The following is a 16,333-nucleotide window of genomic DNA, read 5'->3' as shown; positions in this document are numbered from 1 at the left end:
GTCAATTGAGTCGGGCCTAATCGAAGCTCGATGGTTCGGCCCGATTCTATTTGAGTCGAGCCTAATTTTCAGGGAGTCGGACCGAGTTTGAGCCATTGTATGAAACATGATTCATTTATGAGCCGAGTTCGAGTCGGCTGCAGAGTTGTAAAGTATGTAATTTATATATTGTTTGATATAAGCCCAATATAAACCCAAAATCCGATACACGAGCCAAACTTAAGCTTATAAAGTAATGAGATCCGATTGTATGTGAGCTTGAACCTATAATAATGAAGCTCGATAATATGTAAGCCAACCAAGTTCGGCTCACGTGGCCCGATATTAAAACAAGAGGCGAGGTTCATTAATATAAAGCAATCATAAAACTTCATTTTAAAAGAAAATGATTATCAATTTTAATGAGGTTTAGATAATAAAACACAAGTTTACAAAATAAACTCACACTAATCACATTGTGACAAGAGTTTTGGGGGAAAAGAATATTCTAAAGATGATGATACAAGCCTTACATATTCAAACCCTATTGAGGGCTAAAAACCAGGGGGTGGGGAAAAAGAAAAGAAGCAAAAGAACATTGGCAATACATACTCAACTGCAATATGAAATCCAGTATCCCTCTACGGCAATGCAAATCGGAAAAAAACGCAATCGATAGTTTCACGTATTACTTATGACTTGGTCGTGCTTTTCTTCTTCAGTAGGCTTCCAAATTTACTAAGCAAGGGTTTCTTCTTCTTCTGACTGCTGCTCTGCTTTGCCGGCGAGCTCCCACCATTGTCGAGATTTTCCGATGAAGATAGTCCGTTGACCTGGTCAGAGCTGTCAACACCCTCAGCTTTCGAGTCAACTTCATCCTCAAACGATTCCGGTTCTACCTCTGCCTCTGCCTCAAGAGAGAAATCCTTTTCTTCAATCTTACAGCTTTCCCACATTTTAAGATCAACCTCCGCAGAATCTTTGCTCTCCTTGTCTTTATCTTTGTCGTTTTCTTTTAGTTCCCCGTTTGATTTTTTCACTTCAGAAACTTTCTCGACAGATTCGTCAATCGAAGAAACATCATTGACTTCAACTACCTTCTCGTTCACATGTGCAGGTTGCTCAAGCTGTACTTGAGAATGTAGCTCCGCCTTGGCAATTGCATCTCCTACACCGTTTTGTTCGGAAAACTCCACTACTTTTGGAAGCATGTCGTAATCTTTTTCACTATCTGAAAGGTCACCGTTTTCCTCTACGTGCTTCTTAGCCAGTGCTTCTTCGAGCAGCTTCGATAACTCCTCGGCCTTCTTCAGAGAAGCTGCTTCTCTTTTCTGTATCTCCTCGTTTTCTTGAAGAATGTTCTGTAGTTCATTTTCTTTGTCCATCAAACCCTCTTTCAGTCTCATGCTCTCAGCCTTCGCTTCGCCCAGGACTTCCTTAAGGTAAATCACCTCCGATTCAGATTCTTTAAACGATTTTTTCCAGCGATCCTCCTCCTCTCTTGTTGCACAAGTTTCTTTCTCCGCCATTTTTAGTAAATTAACGAGCCTATTAATTTCACTTTCCAAGGAAGAGTTCTCTTCTTCGGATTTCTTTTTAGCATTCATCAAATGGAGCTCCTTCTGCTCCCACTCGGCATTCAAGTTCTGGTAATCGTGTTTTGACTGTTCGATCGACTTAGTGAGACCATCAATTTCTTGTTTCGCACCATCGAGCATGCTTTCGTACTTCTCGTTTGTTGCTTTGAGAACCAGCTTCAGATCTTCTATTTGTGTTTCGTAGTTTTCATGCTCGACTTGAACAGACAATAGCCTTTCTTTGGCATCTCTTGCTTCAGAAGAAACTTCGTGCAAGGCCGAAGCTAAACTTTCTAATGCCTTCTTGGTTTTCTCTTCTTCGTCTCTCGAAATTTCCAGCTCGTTAATGAGCTTGTTTTTTTCTTCCAGTAGATTCTGGACACTGGTAGCTGCAAGCTTCTCATTGTCTAAAGACTGAGCTCTCTCTTCTTTTACAGCTTCAAGTTCAGAACTAAGAGACTCAACTTTCTTCACCATTTCAGAAGCTTTTTGCTCAGCCAGTTCAAGACAGATTTCTGTTTCATCAACGTCTCTTTTCTGCCTTGTTATGGTGATTTCGAGCAATCCCACCTTTTCTTTAAGTGCCGAAATCTCCGATTCAGCATCATGCAATGCATCGTTACTTCCTTCGAGCTGCTTCATGACAGATTCCAAAGATTCTGATGCCGATCTCTCCAATCTCTTTGCCTGCTCAGTCTGAGAAGCTAATTCTTCGAGTCTTCCGTGCAATTCATCCACTAAATTACGGGAATAAGATTCAGCCATTTTTGCTGCCTCCAGATCGACATTGAGTTGCTCTAATGCAGCCTCTTTTTCCGCCAATTCCTCCTCCAGAGTTTTCGCCTCTTCGAGCTCTTCTCTCAGAGAATCTATCTCCGATTTCAATTCCGACACGAGTTTATTGTTCTCACTATCCTCCATTTCAACTCTAGAATCAAGCATGGATTTCAAATGGACCAACTCAGCAGAGAGAGCTTCTACTTTCTCGGCATGAGCCTCAGCTATTTTCGTCGCATCATCAGCATGGCTCAGTGCCTGGTTTTTCGCATCGTATGTCATGGCTAGTTCTTGCTTCACCTTCTGAATTTCCTGTGTGGCAGATAGAAGAGCAGCCACATCTACAGCATGCTGGTTTCGTACAGTTTCAAGCTCTTTCTGCCATTCCTCTTCCTTCTTCTGAGCCACTTCTATGCCTGCCTGCTCCATCTCAACTGCTCGAAACTTTTCAATTTCGGAATTTTCTTCTGCTCTCTTTTGTGCCACCAACGCCTCCCTGAGCTTCTCATTGGCTTCCTCAGCCAATCTCTGTGCTTCTTTCAATTCATCAAGGGCCTTTCCTTTTTCTTTCTCGATCAAAACCAACTTCTCCTTTGCCTTTTTCAGATCTTCCTGAGCTAAATTCAGTTCGGTCTGAACTTCAGACGGTTTCGAAACACGGGTGATCTTTTTCTGAGATGCGAAGAAAATATCACATTAAAGAAGAATGCAGCCAAGAACAAATAAAGCATCAGTACTACTAAGCTCTTTTTTAGTCTTCCAGATATATTCAACATGAGGAAATTTGCTGAAACTTACATTTACATCAGGTGGGGTGGCGAGTTTGGGAGAACGTCGGTCTAATGCAGGCTTCGGTGGAACAGATCTCGGAGAAGACCGATCGATTGAAAGACGAGAGTTTTGCAAGGGAGAAGCTGAATCGGCATCGGGTTTAGCCACTCCTCTGCTGCTAGGCTTGCTCACACGAGGAGTCGCCGGTGATACTTTACTGTTGGGTGTTTCAGGTAGAGCAGATCTATATGCCAGCAAGAAATCACAGTTCGTCAAGTTCCATAAATCAGAGAACAAATTTCTAGCTAAAGAAGAACAATGCAAGATCTACATTTACAGAAGGAAGACGCAGTTTCAAAGAAGATGGATTTAAAACGAAGACATGATCTTTTTTTATTTTTGGCAACAACTGCAAATGTGTCATCAAATCAAATGCATCCAAAAAAAAAATTGCGACAAGAAATTAGGGATCCGAAACACTCAAGTCAATTTGGCGGGATCAACCCCAAATTGACTATTGGAAAGGGGAAAAAAAGAAGAAATTTGTGGAATCCGTAAACTAAACGCTAATTCAAAATGATAAACTGCGAACTTGATTCTGAGATGCCAATCAAACAAAACGAACATCGGATCATGAATGAAATAGTGTGTGAACGAAGATCTCTACTTGAAAAACATGAAAACTAACCAAATCAGATCCACAGAATGAAGGAAACTTACTTGGATTTGGCAGACATGACGAATAGCGAGTATGTTTTTTGCAGCAAAAGAAGAGAGAAGAAACTGCAATTCCGCTCAACACAGAAGGAATGAAGATGAGGATTTCACTAAAACGCTGACATTGTCGCACGTCTCGTACAAGGGGAATATAATGCCACACTCTGATTTTGTGTACGTCGGTCTCTGCAAGTAAGTGTGTGTGTGTGTGTGTGTGTTTTACATATATCTATCTGTATCTATTGATTGAGTAATGCAGTGTGTACAGAAGTAGAGTTGGCGCTGTGGGGGAAGAATTTACAGGAGGAAAAAATTATGATTTGCGTTTGGTGCTCTCTCTCTCTCTCTCTCTCTCTCTCTTCTTTGTCGCAGAGTGACCACCACTGTTGTTTCTCTCTCTACCTATTTTCTCTCTCTAAACTCACTTTTGAAAAGGGAATTGCCAGAAATACCCCTACTGGTCTTCCCCTGTAAAAGCTCTTGGTAAAAACTTTTGTCAGAGTGTCTCTCAGAGACAAAGAAAGAAAGAGCTGCAAGTGTTGCGCTTTTTTTATCAGCACGTAGGTCAAAAATGTGAACCAAAAGAAAAAGGGTAATTTTTATTTAATAATTAATATTTTTTAATAAATAATCAAATTGCTAATCAGAAATTTGTTCTCACATGTTTGGATTATTTCAAAAACTCTGATACTTGGAGAAGAAAATATTTTATATATATATGAAGAATATAATGAGGATTTATTTAATTTTAATAAATTAATTGGAAAGAAAAACTGTGAAATGGCAAGTATATTATTATTCTCCAACTATGCTATGACTTTTTGACTACATCTTGATTTTAAGTGTTTGATTGTGAAAATTTAGAAAAGTACTTTACAATCAAAATTTAATCCAATTTCCTTTCAAATTCAAATCCAAATCCAAATCCGAATTTAATAATTGAATCACAAATTTAGTGTAAGTTTTGCAGCTTATCCCACTAAAGAACTTTTAAGTTTATGCCATAATCATCTATATATTAGGACAAGTTTAAGAATAGTTGAAGTTGTTTTAGTAGTGATTAAATTTGAAAAGTTCTTGTCGTATTTTAACTATTTTTTTATTTATTTAAAAAAGGGATAAAATCAAAATTTAATTGGTTTTATTGAGATATGATTTTTTTTTTTTTCTTTTTTTAGTTTGATGAATAATTGTAGTTTCTGGTGTCGGTAGACAGGTAGAGGCAAGTCAAAAGAGTTGATACATAATTATGAAACATTTATTCTGTGATTTATAAATAAAATAATATGGTGAAATGAATTAATATTTAATTTGGGAAGAATACATATAATAATCGGAATTATAAATCAATGAGGGAGGAGTTGACAAGGAAACTAACCAGTTGTTTCCTGATGCTTTCAACTATTGCAAGTTGAATGTAATCATTATTATTATGTTATTATTATCATTATTGTTAATTTATTCCTAAGATTTGATTAATTAGGTGAGATGAGATTATTGGGATGGCGTGTTTATAAAGCCTCCATATTCTTCTATATATCACACACCATTCGATCAAGTATCTCATGTTTTATTTGGACAAAATGATGTAACGGAAACTTCTATGCACACGCATGTTCATATTTTCGAAATTAAAGCGTCCTGTCGAAAACATTTTGGGGTTGTTTTTATAAATATTTAAAAAAAATCCGAACATTTCTGGCAATAATAAAAAAAATGAAAACGCATACACCCTGAGATAATGTTAAATTAGAAAGAAATCACATTAATTACAATTATGAATCTTCTTACACGTGTTGCACCCTTGTTACATAACCTCTATCATTAAATAAATTAGGGTAAATTACAATCACCTCCTTGAGGCATGGTCAAATTACAAAAAAAAAAAAAAAAAAAAAAAAAAAAACCTCTTGTTTGGATAATTACAACCACCCCTCAAGTATAAATCTGTTTACACGTCCACCCTTGCGATTTCAAATTTAGTGGAATTTTCGAGATTATATGGATTATTATCACTTTAGTACCCATTTTATCATATTCGAACTCCACATTTTGAAGCAAGATGATCAGAATATGTGTTTTTTAAGACTGTATCTATCATATTATGGTGCATCAGAAACTGTATTTTTACACAAAACGAATACAAACTAGAGCACATTTCACGAAATCTAGATGATTATGTTGAATTTGACATCATAAGGGTGGAGGTGTAAGAAAAAACCATAGTTGATGGGTAGATGTAAATATCCAAACAAGAGGGTTTTTTTCGTAAATTGATCATACCTCAAAGGTGGTTGTAATTTACCCAATAAATTAAAACCTCATTTCGTCTACAGTTTCGAAAGGGTTTGAAAATAAATAAATAAAATTAAATAAAAATAAGTGAAACCCCACCGGCCAATAGCAAAGTTAAAATCAAGAAACAATGGGCAAATCTACTTAGCCAGCTGCTCAATCATGCATAAACACACCATGACAGCAAAGCTCATCCAAATATTGCATTTGATAATAATAATAAGTATCCCAAATCCCTTCATTTATTATAGAAAAAGACTCGCCTCCTACCTTCTTATTTCTCTACATAAATCATAACTAATTATATAGTCATACTCTATTTAATATCTAATTATAACTATGGGTAGATTGCAGTCTCCTATTCCATAAGGTCAAATTATGAAAAAGCCCTTTATATTTGGGTAATTACGGTCACTCTCAATTATGAATTTTCTTACTGTCCATTCTTATGGTGTCAAATTCAACATAATCTTCTAGACTCCGTAAAATGTTCTCTAGTTTAACTCGTTTTTTGCAAAAATGCAGTACATGATGCACCACAATCTTATATTAACAAGCCAAAAGACACATCTTCTAATCATCTTGTTTCGATTCGAAATGTGGAGCTCGGATAAAACGAGAGTACAAACTAGAGAATATTCCACTAATAAAAAATAAAAATAAAAACATCCAAACAAGCCGGCAAACTATTTCAACATGAAACACGATTAATCAGCAAAAAAATCATCACGAAATACGACTAAAATAGAGGGGAATTACGGTTTCAGACAGTACAAAAAAACACAGTTAAAATGTGTTGATTTATATTTAAAGAAAAGACATTGAAGCAGCAACAACCAGGAAACAAAATAATTAAGTCACTTTAAAATAATAATATAAAAGAAATGAATGGATTCACATGGGAGTGTAGGTGATATCAAAATGACAGGAGTGATCAAACGTGGGACAGACTAACCACTAATTTCATCCCCAATAACTCATAATATAGAGGAGGCCATGTTCCTCTTTCAATCTCTGTTATATTTTAAATTTAAATAAATAAATAAAACATTTATTGATATACACACCAGCTTTTCGACTGCAGAAATGTTTTTATATACTCACAAGATTCATGTCAAAACAGCAAGTACTCTTTCTACATTCTTGACTCGGTTCATTTATATATACTATACTGACAAATACTCACTTTTGATAAGGATGATGGGACATGCAGCTTTTTTTATTCATCATCGTACGAAATATGAGAGCTCGTGGTGCAGCCGGGAGCATTCACATCCTCCACTCCACAACAATCGTAAAATTTGGCAGCGTATGGAGGATCATTCGGTCCCAGTTCATAGTACCTTCAATATTTAACACACAGAGCTTCGTCAACAATATACAAACACACGCGCGCGATACGGATGCAAAGACAAAGGGAAGTCGAACAATTAGATATTCCTCCTATAAGACAGAGTTGATGTACAGCTTATATGCCATTTAAAAAAAAAAAGTCAGAATTGGAGGTCATTGTTTTAAATTGATAAATTGTCCCCTAAAATTTCGAACACAAGAAAAAAAAAAACATGTTTCGTGTTACTTGTTAATGCAAAATTCATTCACCACAGAGTCAGCTTCCATCTGTTCACATCGACTCACAAGTTGGGACCCGTTCAGCGAACTTATAAAGACGGAGTGTTCAATAGTCAATACATATTCAGAAAACCACAATTCTCGTCAGAAGAGTGAGCACGACATATGCATGCTTCAAGCAAAACCAAACTTCACATATTTGTGATGAAGCGTGTAACTTACACATGTATACATATATACATACAAACGCATACATATGTATATGTACGTTAATATGCACATGCGTGTTTGAATATATGTATGTGTGTGATAGAAGGGAAACCGGTCGGAGTTCTTGGTTTTGAAACTTTTAATCAAAGGGGTACAGCAGTACCAGTTTTTAACTATCCACTTAATTCTATTTTTCCATCGAGGGGTTAATATGGTATTGCCCACTTACATTCCCCGCTTAGTTGGGCCAAGAATTGATGGAGGTGCCGAAGCGATTTTCCAATAGATATTGGTAATTAATTTGACCAAACATAAAGTCCGTCCGTGTTATACTTTGAAATAATCAACAATATTCTTTACGACAACCTAACAAAATTCACTGCATAAGAAACCTCGACCTTCTATATGTTACCATTTCAAGCTTTTCGACAAAACTTGTGTGTCAAAAGACGGAAGAAAAGAATACAGTTGCATACAAACCGAATGAAAACAAACATATAAAAAAACTAATCTGCATACTGTGTGAACTAGGCAGCCAGAGATAACGCACCAAAAGTAACAAAAAAAACTTGTTCAACCAGCTGAAATTTCACAGCAGATACCAGATTGTGCTAACCGACAGTATCGAAACATCTAGAAATTGAGATTTGTTAACATAAAGAAATCATTCAATTTTTTTGGCAGTATATTGATTCCACATCAAACATTTTTACTGAAATTCGTCATAGGGTTTATGATTTTCAGCATTTCTCAGATTAATTTCAGCAACAACACATATCAACTACAAAATGTGAAGGGGGTTGTATTGTACCTTTTCTGATCATCGTGGCGGCGGCACACGAAGAACGAAGGATGAAACCGGCAGGATTCGGCGGTGTTGGAAGAAGAAGAAGCTGCGTACGACTGCTTGCACCGCTTGCATAACTTATGCCTTCGTTCTTCTTCGCCATTGCTGACGTCATTCTTGCCCTTATCCATTCTTCGTACTGTTTTCTCTCTTGTGGATAAAATTATCCGACGAATTTCAATTTCAATTGCTGATCGCTGATCGGAGCAATTCCGCCGCCCGTCGCCGTACCGGCAAACCCTTCTCTTCCGATTTTCTTCAGGTACAGTGTGTGCGCGCATACAATTCCCCAAATCGAAAAAACAAAATAAAAATAAAAATTGATAAAACCAGTGGGCTTATAAAATTCAAAAAGAAAATAATGGGCTTATATTTAATTAGGCCCATTGTGGAAGTGGGCTCAACTCGTCTAATCTAGTCCATTTTCATTATCTATTCATTAATTTTAGTGTAAATTGCGGCCAACCCCCTGAGGTAATGTCAAATTACGGGGAAAAAACCCTCATATTTAGGTAATTACAATTTACAGCCACCCCTCAACTATGTATCTTCTTACACGTCCACCATTGCGGTGTCAAATTTAGTGGAATCTTCTAGATTATATGGAATATTCTCCAGTTTGTACCAGTTTTTCCCGTTCGAGTTCCACATTTTGAAACAAGATGATCATAGGGCGTGTCTCTTGGCTTGTAAATATCAGATGCATTTTTCCACAAAACGAGTACAAACTAGAGAACATTTCACGGTATCTCGAAGGTTATGTTGAGTTTGATAACGCAAGGATGGACGAATAAGATGATTTATAGCCGATGAGGGTGGTTGTAATTAACCAAACAAGAGGGATTTTTTCGTAATTTGACATTGTCTTAATTTTGCGGAGTTTTTTTAAGATAGCGTTTTAGCTATGTTTTCATTTATATTATTTTAATCAAAATTTATAAATATTTAATTATATTTGTGCTTTTTGCTATGAAAGAAAAGATGGGCCAAAGCCCGAACACATATTTATGTATATATTTATCTACTAGATAAAATTAATTAGGTGGACAGTGTGCATTAATTTGAACGCCACCTGCCTTTATATGGTCCATTTGAAACGAATCATATGTTGAATCAGATTTATTATATTTCAAAGTATATATAAAAAATAAACAAATTTTATCATAGTATTGAGAATCATAAAAATATGTATTATTTTTATTTATAGTCAACAAATAGTAGACCCACTCATAATATGATCACAAATCCAAATTCATACGGATGAGATGAGAGAGTTACATAAGTTTATTTAAAATAATTAGAAAAAAAACATATTTGATTAGTGATTAATATCAACTATATAGTGACAAGTATCCCACTAAAAAATTAATACATTAATATTAGTGTAAGCTCTCACCACTTAACAAAATATATTGGGAGAAACAAAACACACAGGCTGTGTTTGGTAAGCTTTTGGGCTTTCATTTCCATTTTATTTTGGGGAAAGATGTTTTGGGAGAAGAATTTGAAAATTAAATAAAGTTTGTTTGTATTTTGGGATGAGACAATTTGTACTGTAGCAAGTCAATTCATGTCTGAAAGGTGTTGGAAAAAGGTATTTTGGAAGAAGAATTTAAAAGATAAAGTGATTTGATTTTGTATTTTAGTGAAGACAATTTTCACTGTAGCGGTCAAATCATGTTTGTTAGAGAGAGAAATATTTGAATTTGTTTTGGGGAAAGTTTTTGAAAATAGTGTGAAAAGATAATTTTCATTTTGGGGAAAGTGTGAAAAGAATTTGGAAAGCTTAACAAACAAAACTCACAGTGTTCATGTAGTGCAAATACGAATGGCCCTTGATGAGAAAAAAGTAATATTATTATAATAATAATAATAAAAATATTAATAATTTTAATGGAACCACACCACTGAATACTATTCTTCTTCGAGAGGCTGCCCCTTTGTTTTTGTCAAAAGCTGCTTCTTTTTTTTTTTAAGGAATTTCTTTGATCATAACCAACCATTCACACCACATTTTTTTTCTTTTATTATTATTTTTTTTATTTCCATATATTTTTAATTGTGAATGATTATTCTCTTCATCAAAAAGATTAGTGCACTAAAAAAAATTTAAATTCCATGATGGAGTGGGTGTTTTCTTGGTATTTTCTAAGACCTTCATTGTAAGGGTCTGGTTAAGACTGAGCCGCCGGTTCACGGGCCAATTTAAAGACGGTTACCGGTCGATTTTGTGTGTATTGTTAAAATTTTACCGTTTACTGTTTAATCTTGACCGTTGATCTTCAACTAAGAAACAATGAGGGTCCTAGATTTTTTTAATTATTTCTAAATGTGCAGAACCCTCCGGATTTGACCGGTAGTCGGGATATATCAACCCTTAATCGAGCCGTAGTCAAAATCGTTGACCATGAACCGGTTCCGATCGACCATGGTCATATCTACTAGAAATTGCTTGGCAATTCAACACAAGTGTGCCTGATTATTCAAATTCCAACCCTAGTAATTTTGTTTTTATATTGAACCTAAAGACAAAAAAAAAAAAAAAAAAAAAAAAAAAGAACAAAAAAAAAAGAAAAGAAAAAACTGCATTACCATCCACCTACACACCAAAACAAAAACACACATATACATTATTACATTATTACTTGAAACTTTGTACACAGATTTCTTACATTATTCATATACAAACTCTTTTTTCCCTCCAACTTTGTATGACTATGTTATATATATATATATATATATATATATATATATATATATATATATATATATATATATATATATATATATATATATATATATATATATATATATATCATACACTATTTGCCTATGTTTCTAACCTTTCGCTATATCTATATACACATATAATTACGTAAACGGTAATACTGCACAACGGGTTTTGCACTCCAGCATCGGCTTCCATTGCCACAGCTCGTTATGCTGGATTCTTGACCACTGAAAAAAAAACGAGGGTTCGAAATTCAACTAAGTACATTATAATGAAATCCGAAAGATTTCAGTATTCCATTAAAAGGCCTCCGGTGGGAGATCGGTGAGGAACGCCCTTTCTTCTTTTCGCGCTTCTGTAATTCATCATCGAAGTTTGAGGCGGAGTAGATGGAGTGAAGCTATGGATTTTGTTTCGAATGATTTGTTTGTGCATTGCGATAATACCGTTTGTACACTCGTCGGAATCGGAATCCGATCTTAACTTCATCTCGAAATTCTTCGATGTCCCTACAATCTGAACGGCAAAAAAACAGCCCAGTCAATATCAGTGCACACACACACACACACACACACACACACACACACACACACATATATATAGTTTAATTACTATATATTGTAGTGATCAAAGTGGTAAAGGTGCAATGAATCAGATTCCACTTTTTCTGCTTTTTTGAGGAAGAGAACTAATGCTGCAGAATTTCAATTATTTGTTCTAATAAAAATGAAAATTAAATCCAATTCAAATAGTTTTATTATTTGTTAATTAAAAAAAAAATTAAAAAAGAAAAAAACCTTGCAGCCAAGGGAGCAGAAATGGAAGGAATCGAGGAGGCTGCGGTGGCAGACGAGGCAGGTGTTGGTGACGCCTTTGCCGGGGCGGGGCTGAGGGCGGTGGTTCAAAAACACAATCTTAGCGCTGTTGATTACGTACGTCTGAACTCCGCTTATATCCAGATACTTTTGAATTTCACAAACCCTGATTACGTCATGGTACGATGATCTCCGTATCTGCAACCAAAATTAAACACATTTTTTGAATTACTGAAGATCAATTTAATGAAGAAAAATTGGGTAAATTGTTTTTTTTTTTTGAATAATTGACCTGAATAAGGCGGTGATCCTTGTGAAAATCGAGGCAGAGAGAACAGAGGGGTCCGTTGATGCAGTCCAAGCAGAACATATTGCACTCGCTCTTGTGCGCCGCCGCCGCGTGCAGCTTGCATTGACCGAAGAAGCTTGTCTCCAGCAGCGGCCCCAGCCACGGCGGCCACTTGCATCCGCCGCTATCTTCTCCTCCTCCGCCGCCGCAGCCGCCCTGAAAAAAAAAAGTCAAAATCAATCAATCAAAAAATCAATACGCGCGCGTGAGCGGAATGAGCTGAAATGAAATTGCAAACTTCAGCTGATTGAATTTTGATCAAAACTACTCACCATTAAAATTTGTTGCCGGAGGGGGTTGCGTATTTGGGTGAAATTGTGGAGAAATGAATGTATAGAGAGAGAGAGTTTGTTTGGAGAAGAAAGAGAGAGAAAGGGCAAAGACGTTTCTGTTTTCTCTACTACTGGTAATAATGTTGAATGCAATTACTTTTAAAACCTTTTTCAATACTATAAAGTTTGAGTTTTTTTTATTTAAATACAAAATACTTTTCAATACATAATAAATATCTTTTTCTTTTTCCTTTTTTTTTTTGAAAAGAAAATAATAGTAATTATTAAGACTGGTACTTTCAAGAATTTTTGTAATTTTGGGACCACTCTTGAACTTCTTGCGGTTATTAAATAATTATTGGATTATGTTATTTATGGAATCTTTCTTTGTGGATTTTTTTTCTATTCAAAAATTGTGTATCTTTTTATTTTTTATTTTCTCTCTTAGTAATCCATATATTCGTTTAGAGCGTACGTAATTACATAATTGGATCGTGCTTCTAATTATTTAATGCGATTGTCAGAACTCGATTTTAGGATCTTGCATCAATTTACTACTTAGGAATATACTTATACGGGCATCTGAATGCTCATCAACCCTGCACAACAATGATCAATCTCGTTTTCAGAAAATCGAGACGGCTACATTTGGATTGAAAGGTTTTAAATGAATCTAAATGAGAATAACTAAAAATGAGGATTATGGATTTAAAATTAATTATCAAATGACTCAATTCAAACAAGTTTGTAGGGTTTGTTTGGATTTAAAAAAAATATTCGAGTAATGCTTAAAAAAAGTGTTTCTAATATAAAATTTAATTTTAATTAAAATTAATTGTTAAAATAAGTGTAGCTAATGGCGTGATGCCACCCGCCGAAATTGATTGTGCTTATCTGCACCAAGAAAATAAAAGTCCACTAACCGAGCCTGCCTCCGAAGCTAAACCAAATTATAGAGCTCTTTTATTTTTAGGTAGTGACGTCTTTCATTTTCATTTCCCTCTTTTCTTTTTTCTTTTTTTTTTTATTTAAATATTAATATTTATTATTTAATTTTAGCTTAGTCTACACTTCAAGGAAATGAACTGAGTCAGTAAAACAAACAGTGGGACCATCTATAGAACTCAGTTCAGATTTTTTATTTAATTTAAAATTTAAAAAATAAATATAATATTTTTGCCAACATTTTCCAATGAAAGTTATTTATTAAGAAGTGTTGGTTGACTTCCCAAGCCACATGTACAGGACTGTATGATTGAATTGTACAGAAATATATGGTTAAATTCCTTTTTTTTGTTTTTTTTTTTTTAAAGTTTACATATTGAATTAGATTGGGGAAAAACATTATACTCAAAATTTTGTCCTGAAAGTGAAAGAATAATGGTTTCTAATTAGAACGAAGAGTTTTGTGTGAATTTTGTGAATGAAAAACAAAAACAAAAATTGTGAAAAAAATCGACATCGAAAAATTCACAAATCCAGAAAAACGAACGCATGCGGTAGACACTAATCTGAGTTGTGACAAAGTTTGATAAACACGTATTTTGGTAATTGATAAATGCGATATTCTGACAAAATAAATGTCATACGTTTTTAAGACGTCATGTATTTAAGGTTAAAAGAATTGGGCTTCTAAAGTTGCAAAACAAGCCCAATATAAAGCCCAAGAATTAATGATATTTCCTTCTTCTTTTCTAATTTGGAATAATAAATTGGGGTGGTGTCATTTGGTATAATGGTTAAGTTGAGGGGCGTACATGGAATTTTTAAAACTTGAATGGTCAAACTGAAAAAAAGAATAAAAAAACGAGTGGAGAAGAAGAAAAGCTACCGAAAAAGTAGCCACACACAACCTCTCACTTTTTTATATCTTCTCTTATATTATAAAATAAAAATAATAATTAAAAAAAAAAATCATAAAAAGGAAAATACGGACGAAAAGATGCGCACCGTATCAATAAAGAAATGGTCCTTGGTGGGCAGATTCCGAAAAAGGGCCCAATTCGCTGACGGAGAGAAGAACAACACCCACACAACATCTTTTCATATATATATATATAACTGATTCTCTGCAAATTCTGCAAATGGTGAATCCAAATTGTTGGTGAATCACTGAAGAAATCAAATCCTTTTGTTTCTGAGGAGAGAAGATTGATTGATCGATCGGTGGATTGGATCGATGGGGGTTCCGGCGGCCAAACCTGCGTTGATTTTCACGTACGGCACTCTGAAGCAGGGTTTCTCCAACCACGCGCTGCTGCAGGACATGATGGCGACCGGCGACGCCACTTTTCTCGGCTGCTGCCGCACGCGCCGCAGCCTGCCGCTGGTGTGCGGGCCCTACCGCGTGCCGTTCCTCCTGAATCTCCCCGGCCGCGGCGACCGCGTCTCCGGCGAGATCTACGCGGTGTCTGCGGCGGCGCTGGCGAGGATGGACGAACTGGAGGGGGTGACGAGGGGCCACTACGAGAGGCTGCCGATCGAGATCGAGGAGAGGCCGGAGGAGGCCGTGGAGGCGTACTACGCGCACGGGAGCTACGCGGAGGCGCTGTGGCGGAGGAGCGGGGAGGAAGGGTACAGCTGCTACACGGAGAAAGTGGCGAAAGGATACGTGAAGCGCAAGGATAGACCGCAGCATATTACATTCCTGGATCAAATTCGTCTCTTCATTTCTTCTGATACTTCTTCTTCCCCCAAATCGGCCGAACCAGCCCTGATTTAGTTAAAAAAAAATTACTGCTAATTCCCACACGTTTTGAACGTGTTTTACGTTCACAACTGTGTGTGTGGATTTTTTTTTTTTTTTTGGTCTTCGTGTTGGATCAATGGATGTATGGATTCGTCCTCTTCATTCCTGGCTCATATTCAACTAGTTTTGTCATATATGCCTTTTTTTATCTTTTATATATATGTGTGTATATATATATATATATATTCTCCAGATTTATCATTGAAGAAGAATGATAAAAGCTCCACCTTCGTTCAAATCTGAGCTAATGTTAAATTACAAAAATAAAAATAAAATAAAAATCCTTCTATTTGGATAATTCCATCTTCTCATCTGAGTGTGTTTAACTCATCAGAATCTTTAGATTCTAAATTATGTGAAATGTTCTCTAGTTTGTACTCGTTTTGAGCAAAAAAAACGAGTTTTTGATGCACCACAATCTGATATTTACAAGTCGAGACACATTTTATGAGCTCGAATCGGATAAAACGGACAAACTGGAGAATACTCCGCATAATCTAGAAGATTCTGCTAAATTTGACACTGCAATGGTGATGAACTATTAAGAAGATTCATAGTTGAGGGGTGATTGCAATTAACTAAAGATCATGGATTTTTCGTAATTTGATATTCCCTCGTGGAGTAGCCGCAATTCACCTAACATAATTATATATAAATACATTCATTGTCAAT

At 35.7% G+C, this 16,333-nt stretch overlaps 4 protein-coding genes across 4 annotated transcripts; 1 reads left to right on the top strand and 3 right to left on the bottom strand.

The window, feature by feature from the left end:
• Nucleotides 1–373: 373 nt before the first annotated feature.
• LOC105977645 (WEB family protein At5g16730, chloroplastic) lies at nucleotides 374–4,381 on the bottom strand. Its single transcript, XM_013002978.2, has 3 exons — nucleotides 3,825–4,381; nucleotides 3,132–3,348; nucleotides 374–3,005 (listed from the first exon to the last, which is right to left on the bottom strand). The coding sequence occupies exons 1-3, from the start codon at nucleotides 3,839–3,841 to the stop codon at nucleotides 672–674; spliced, it is 2,568 nt and encodes an 855-aa protein (XP_012858432.1). The 5' UTR covers nucleotides 3,842–4,381; the 3' UTR covers nucleotides 374–671.
• A 2,576-nt stretch (nucleotides 4,382–6,957) lies between these two features.
• LOC105977425 (F-box only protein) lies at nucleotides 6,958–9,071 on the bottom strand. Its single transcript, XM_013002735.2, has 2 exons — nucleotides 8,710–9,071; nucleotides 6,958–7,459 (listed from the first exon to the last, which is right to left on the bottom strand). The coding sequence occupies exons 1-2, from the start codon at nucleotides 9,024–9,026 to the stop codon at nucleotides 7,336–7,338; spliced, it is 441 nt and encodes a 146-aa protein (XP_012858189.2). The 5' UTR covers nucleotides 9,027–9,071; the 3' UTR covers nucleotides 6,958–7,335.
• A 2,283-nt stretch (nucleotides 9,072–11,354) lies between these two features.
• On the bottom strand, nucleotides 11,355–13,039 carry LOC105978019 (protein RGF1 INDUCIBLE TRANSCRIPTION FACTOR 1). Its single transcript, XM_013003427.2, has 4 exons — nucleotides 12,913–13,039; nucleotides 12,584–12,796; nucleotides 12,274–12,489; nucleotides 11,355–11,992 (listed from the first exon to the last, which is right to left on the bottom strand). The coding sequence occupies exons 1-4, from the start codon at nucleotides 12,913–12,915 to the stop codon at nucleotides 11,765–11,767; spliced, it is 660 nt and encodes a 219-aa protein (XP_012858881.2). The 5' UTR covers nucleotides 12,916–13,039; the 3' UTR covers nucleotides 11,355–11,764.
• Nucleotides 13,040–14,681: 1,642 nt separating this feature from the next.
• On the top strand, nucleotides 14,682–15,795 carry LOC105977979 (AIG2-like (avirulence induced gene) family protein). Its single transcript, XM_013003382.2, has one exon. It carries the CDS (start codon nucleotides 15,092–15,094, stop codon nucleotides 15,632–15,634), a length of 543 nt encoding a protein of 180 aa, XP_012858836.2. The 5' UTR covers nucleotides 14,682–15,091; the 3' UTR covers nucleotides 15,635–15,795.
• Nucleotides 15,796–16,333: the final 538 nt, after the last annotated feature.

Source organism: Erythranthe guttata, chromosome 6 (genome assembly GCF_056151865.1).
Source record: "Erythranthe guttata isolate IM_541 chromosome 6, IM_541, whole genome shotgun sequence".
Taxonomy (NCBI): domain Eukaryota; kingdom Viridiplantae; phylum Streptophyta; class Magnoliopsida; order Lamiales; family Phrymaceae; genus Erythranthe; species Erythranthe guttata.
Note: the sequence above shows the minus strand (reverse complement) of the source record. Positions and strands in the feature narration are given on the sequence as shown.

Coding starts and splice junctions, on each gene's coding strand:
- LOC105977645 (XM_013002978.2), bottom strand. Junction 3,006..3,131: donor CCACCCCACCTGATGTAAAT/GTAAGTTTCAGC, acceptor TTCGCATCTCAG/AAAAAGATCACCCGTGTTTC.
- LOC105977425 (XM_013002735.2), bottom strand. CDS start 9,026: ATGCGCGCACACACTGTACCTGAAGAAAATCGGAAGAGAAGGGTTTGC. Junction 7,460..8,709: donor CGCCACGATGATCAGAAAAG/GTACAATACAAC, acceptor TAAATATTGAAG/GTACTATGAACTGGGACCGA.
- LOC105978019 (XM_013003427.2), bottom strand. Junction 12,490..12,583: donor AGGATCACCGCCTTATTCAG/GTCAATTATTCA, acceptor TTTTGGTTGCAG/ATACGGAGATCATCGTACCA. Junction 11,993..12,273: donor TCTGCTCCCTTGGCTGCAAG/GTTTTTTTCTTT, acceptor TTTGCCGTTCAG/ATTGTAGGGACATCGAAGAA.
- LOC105977979 (XM_013003382.2), top strand. CDS start 15,092: ATGGGGGTTCCGGCGGCCAAACCTGCGTTGATTTTCACGTACGGCACT.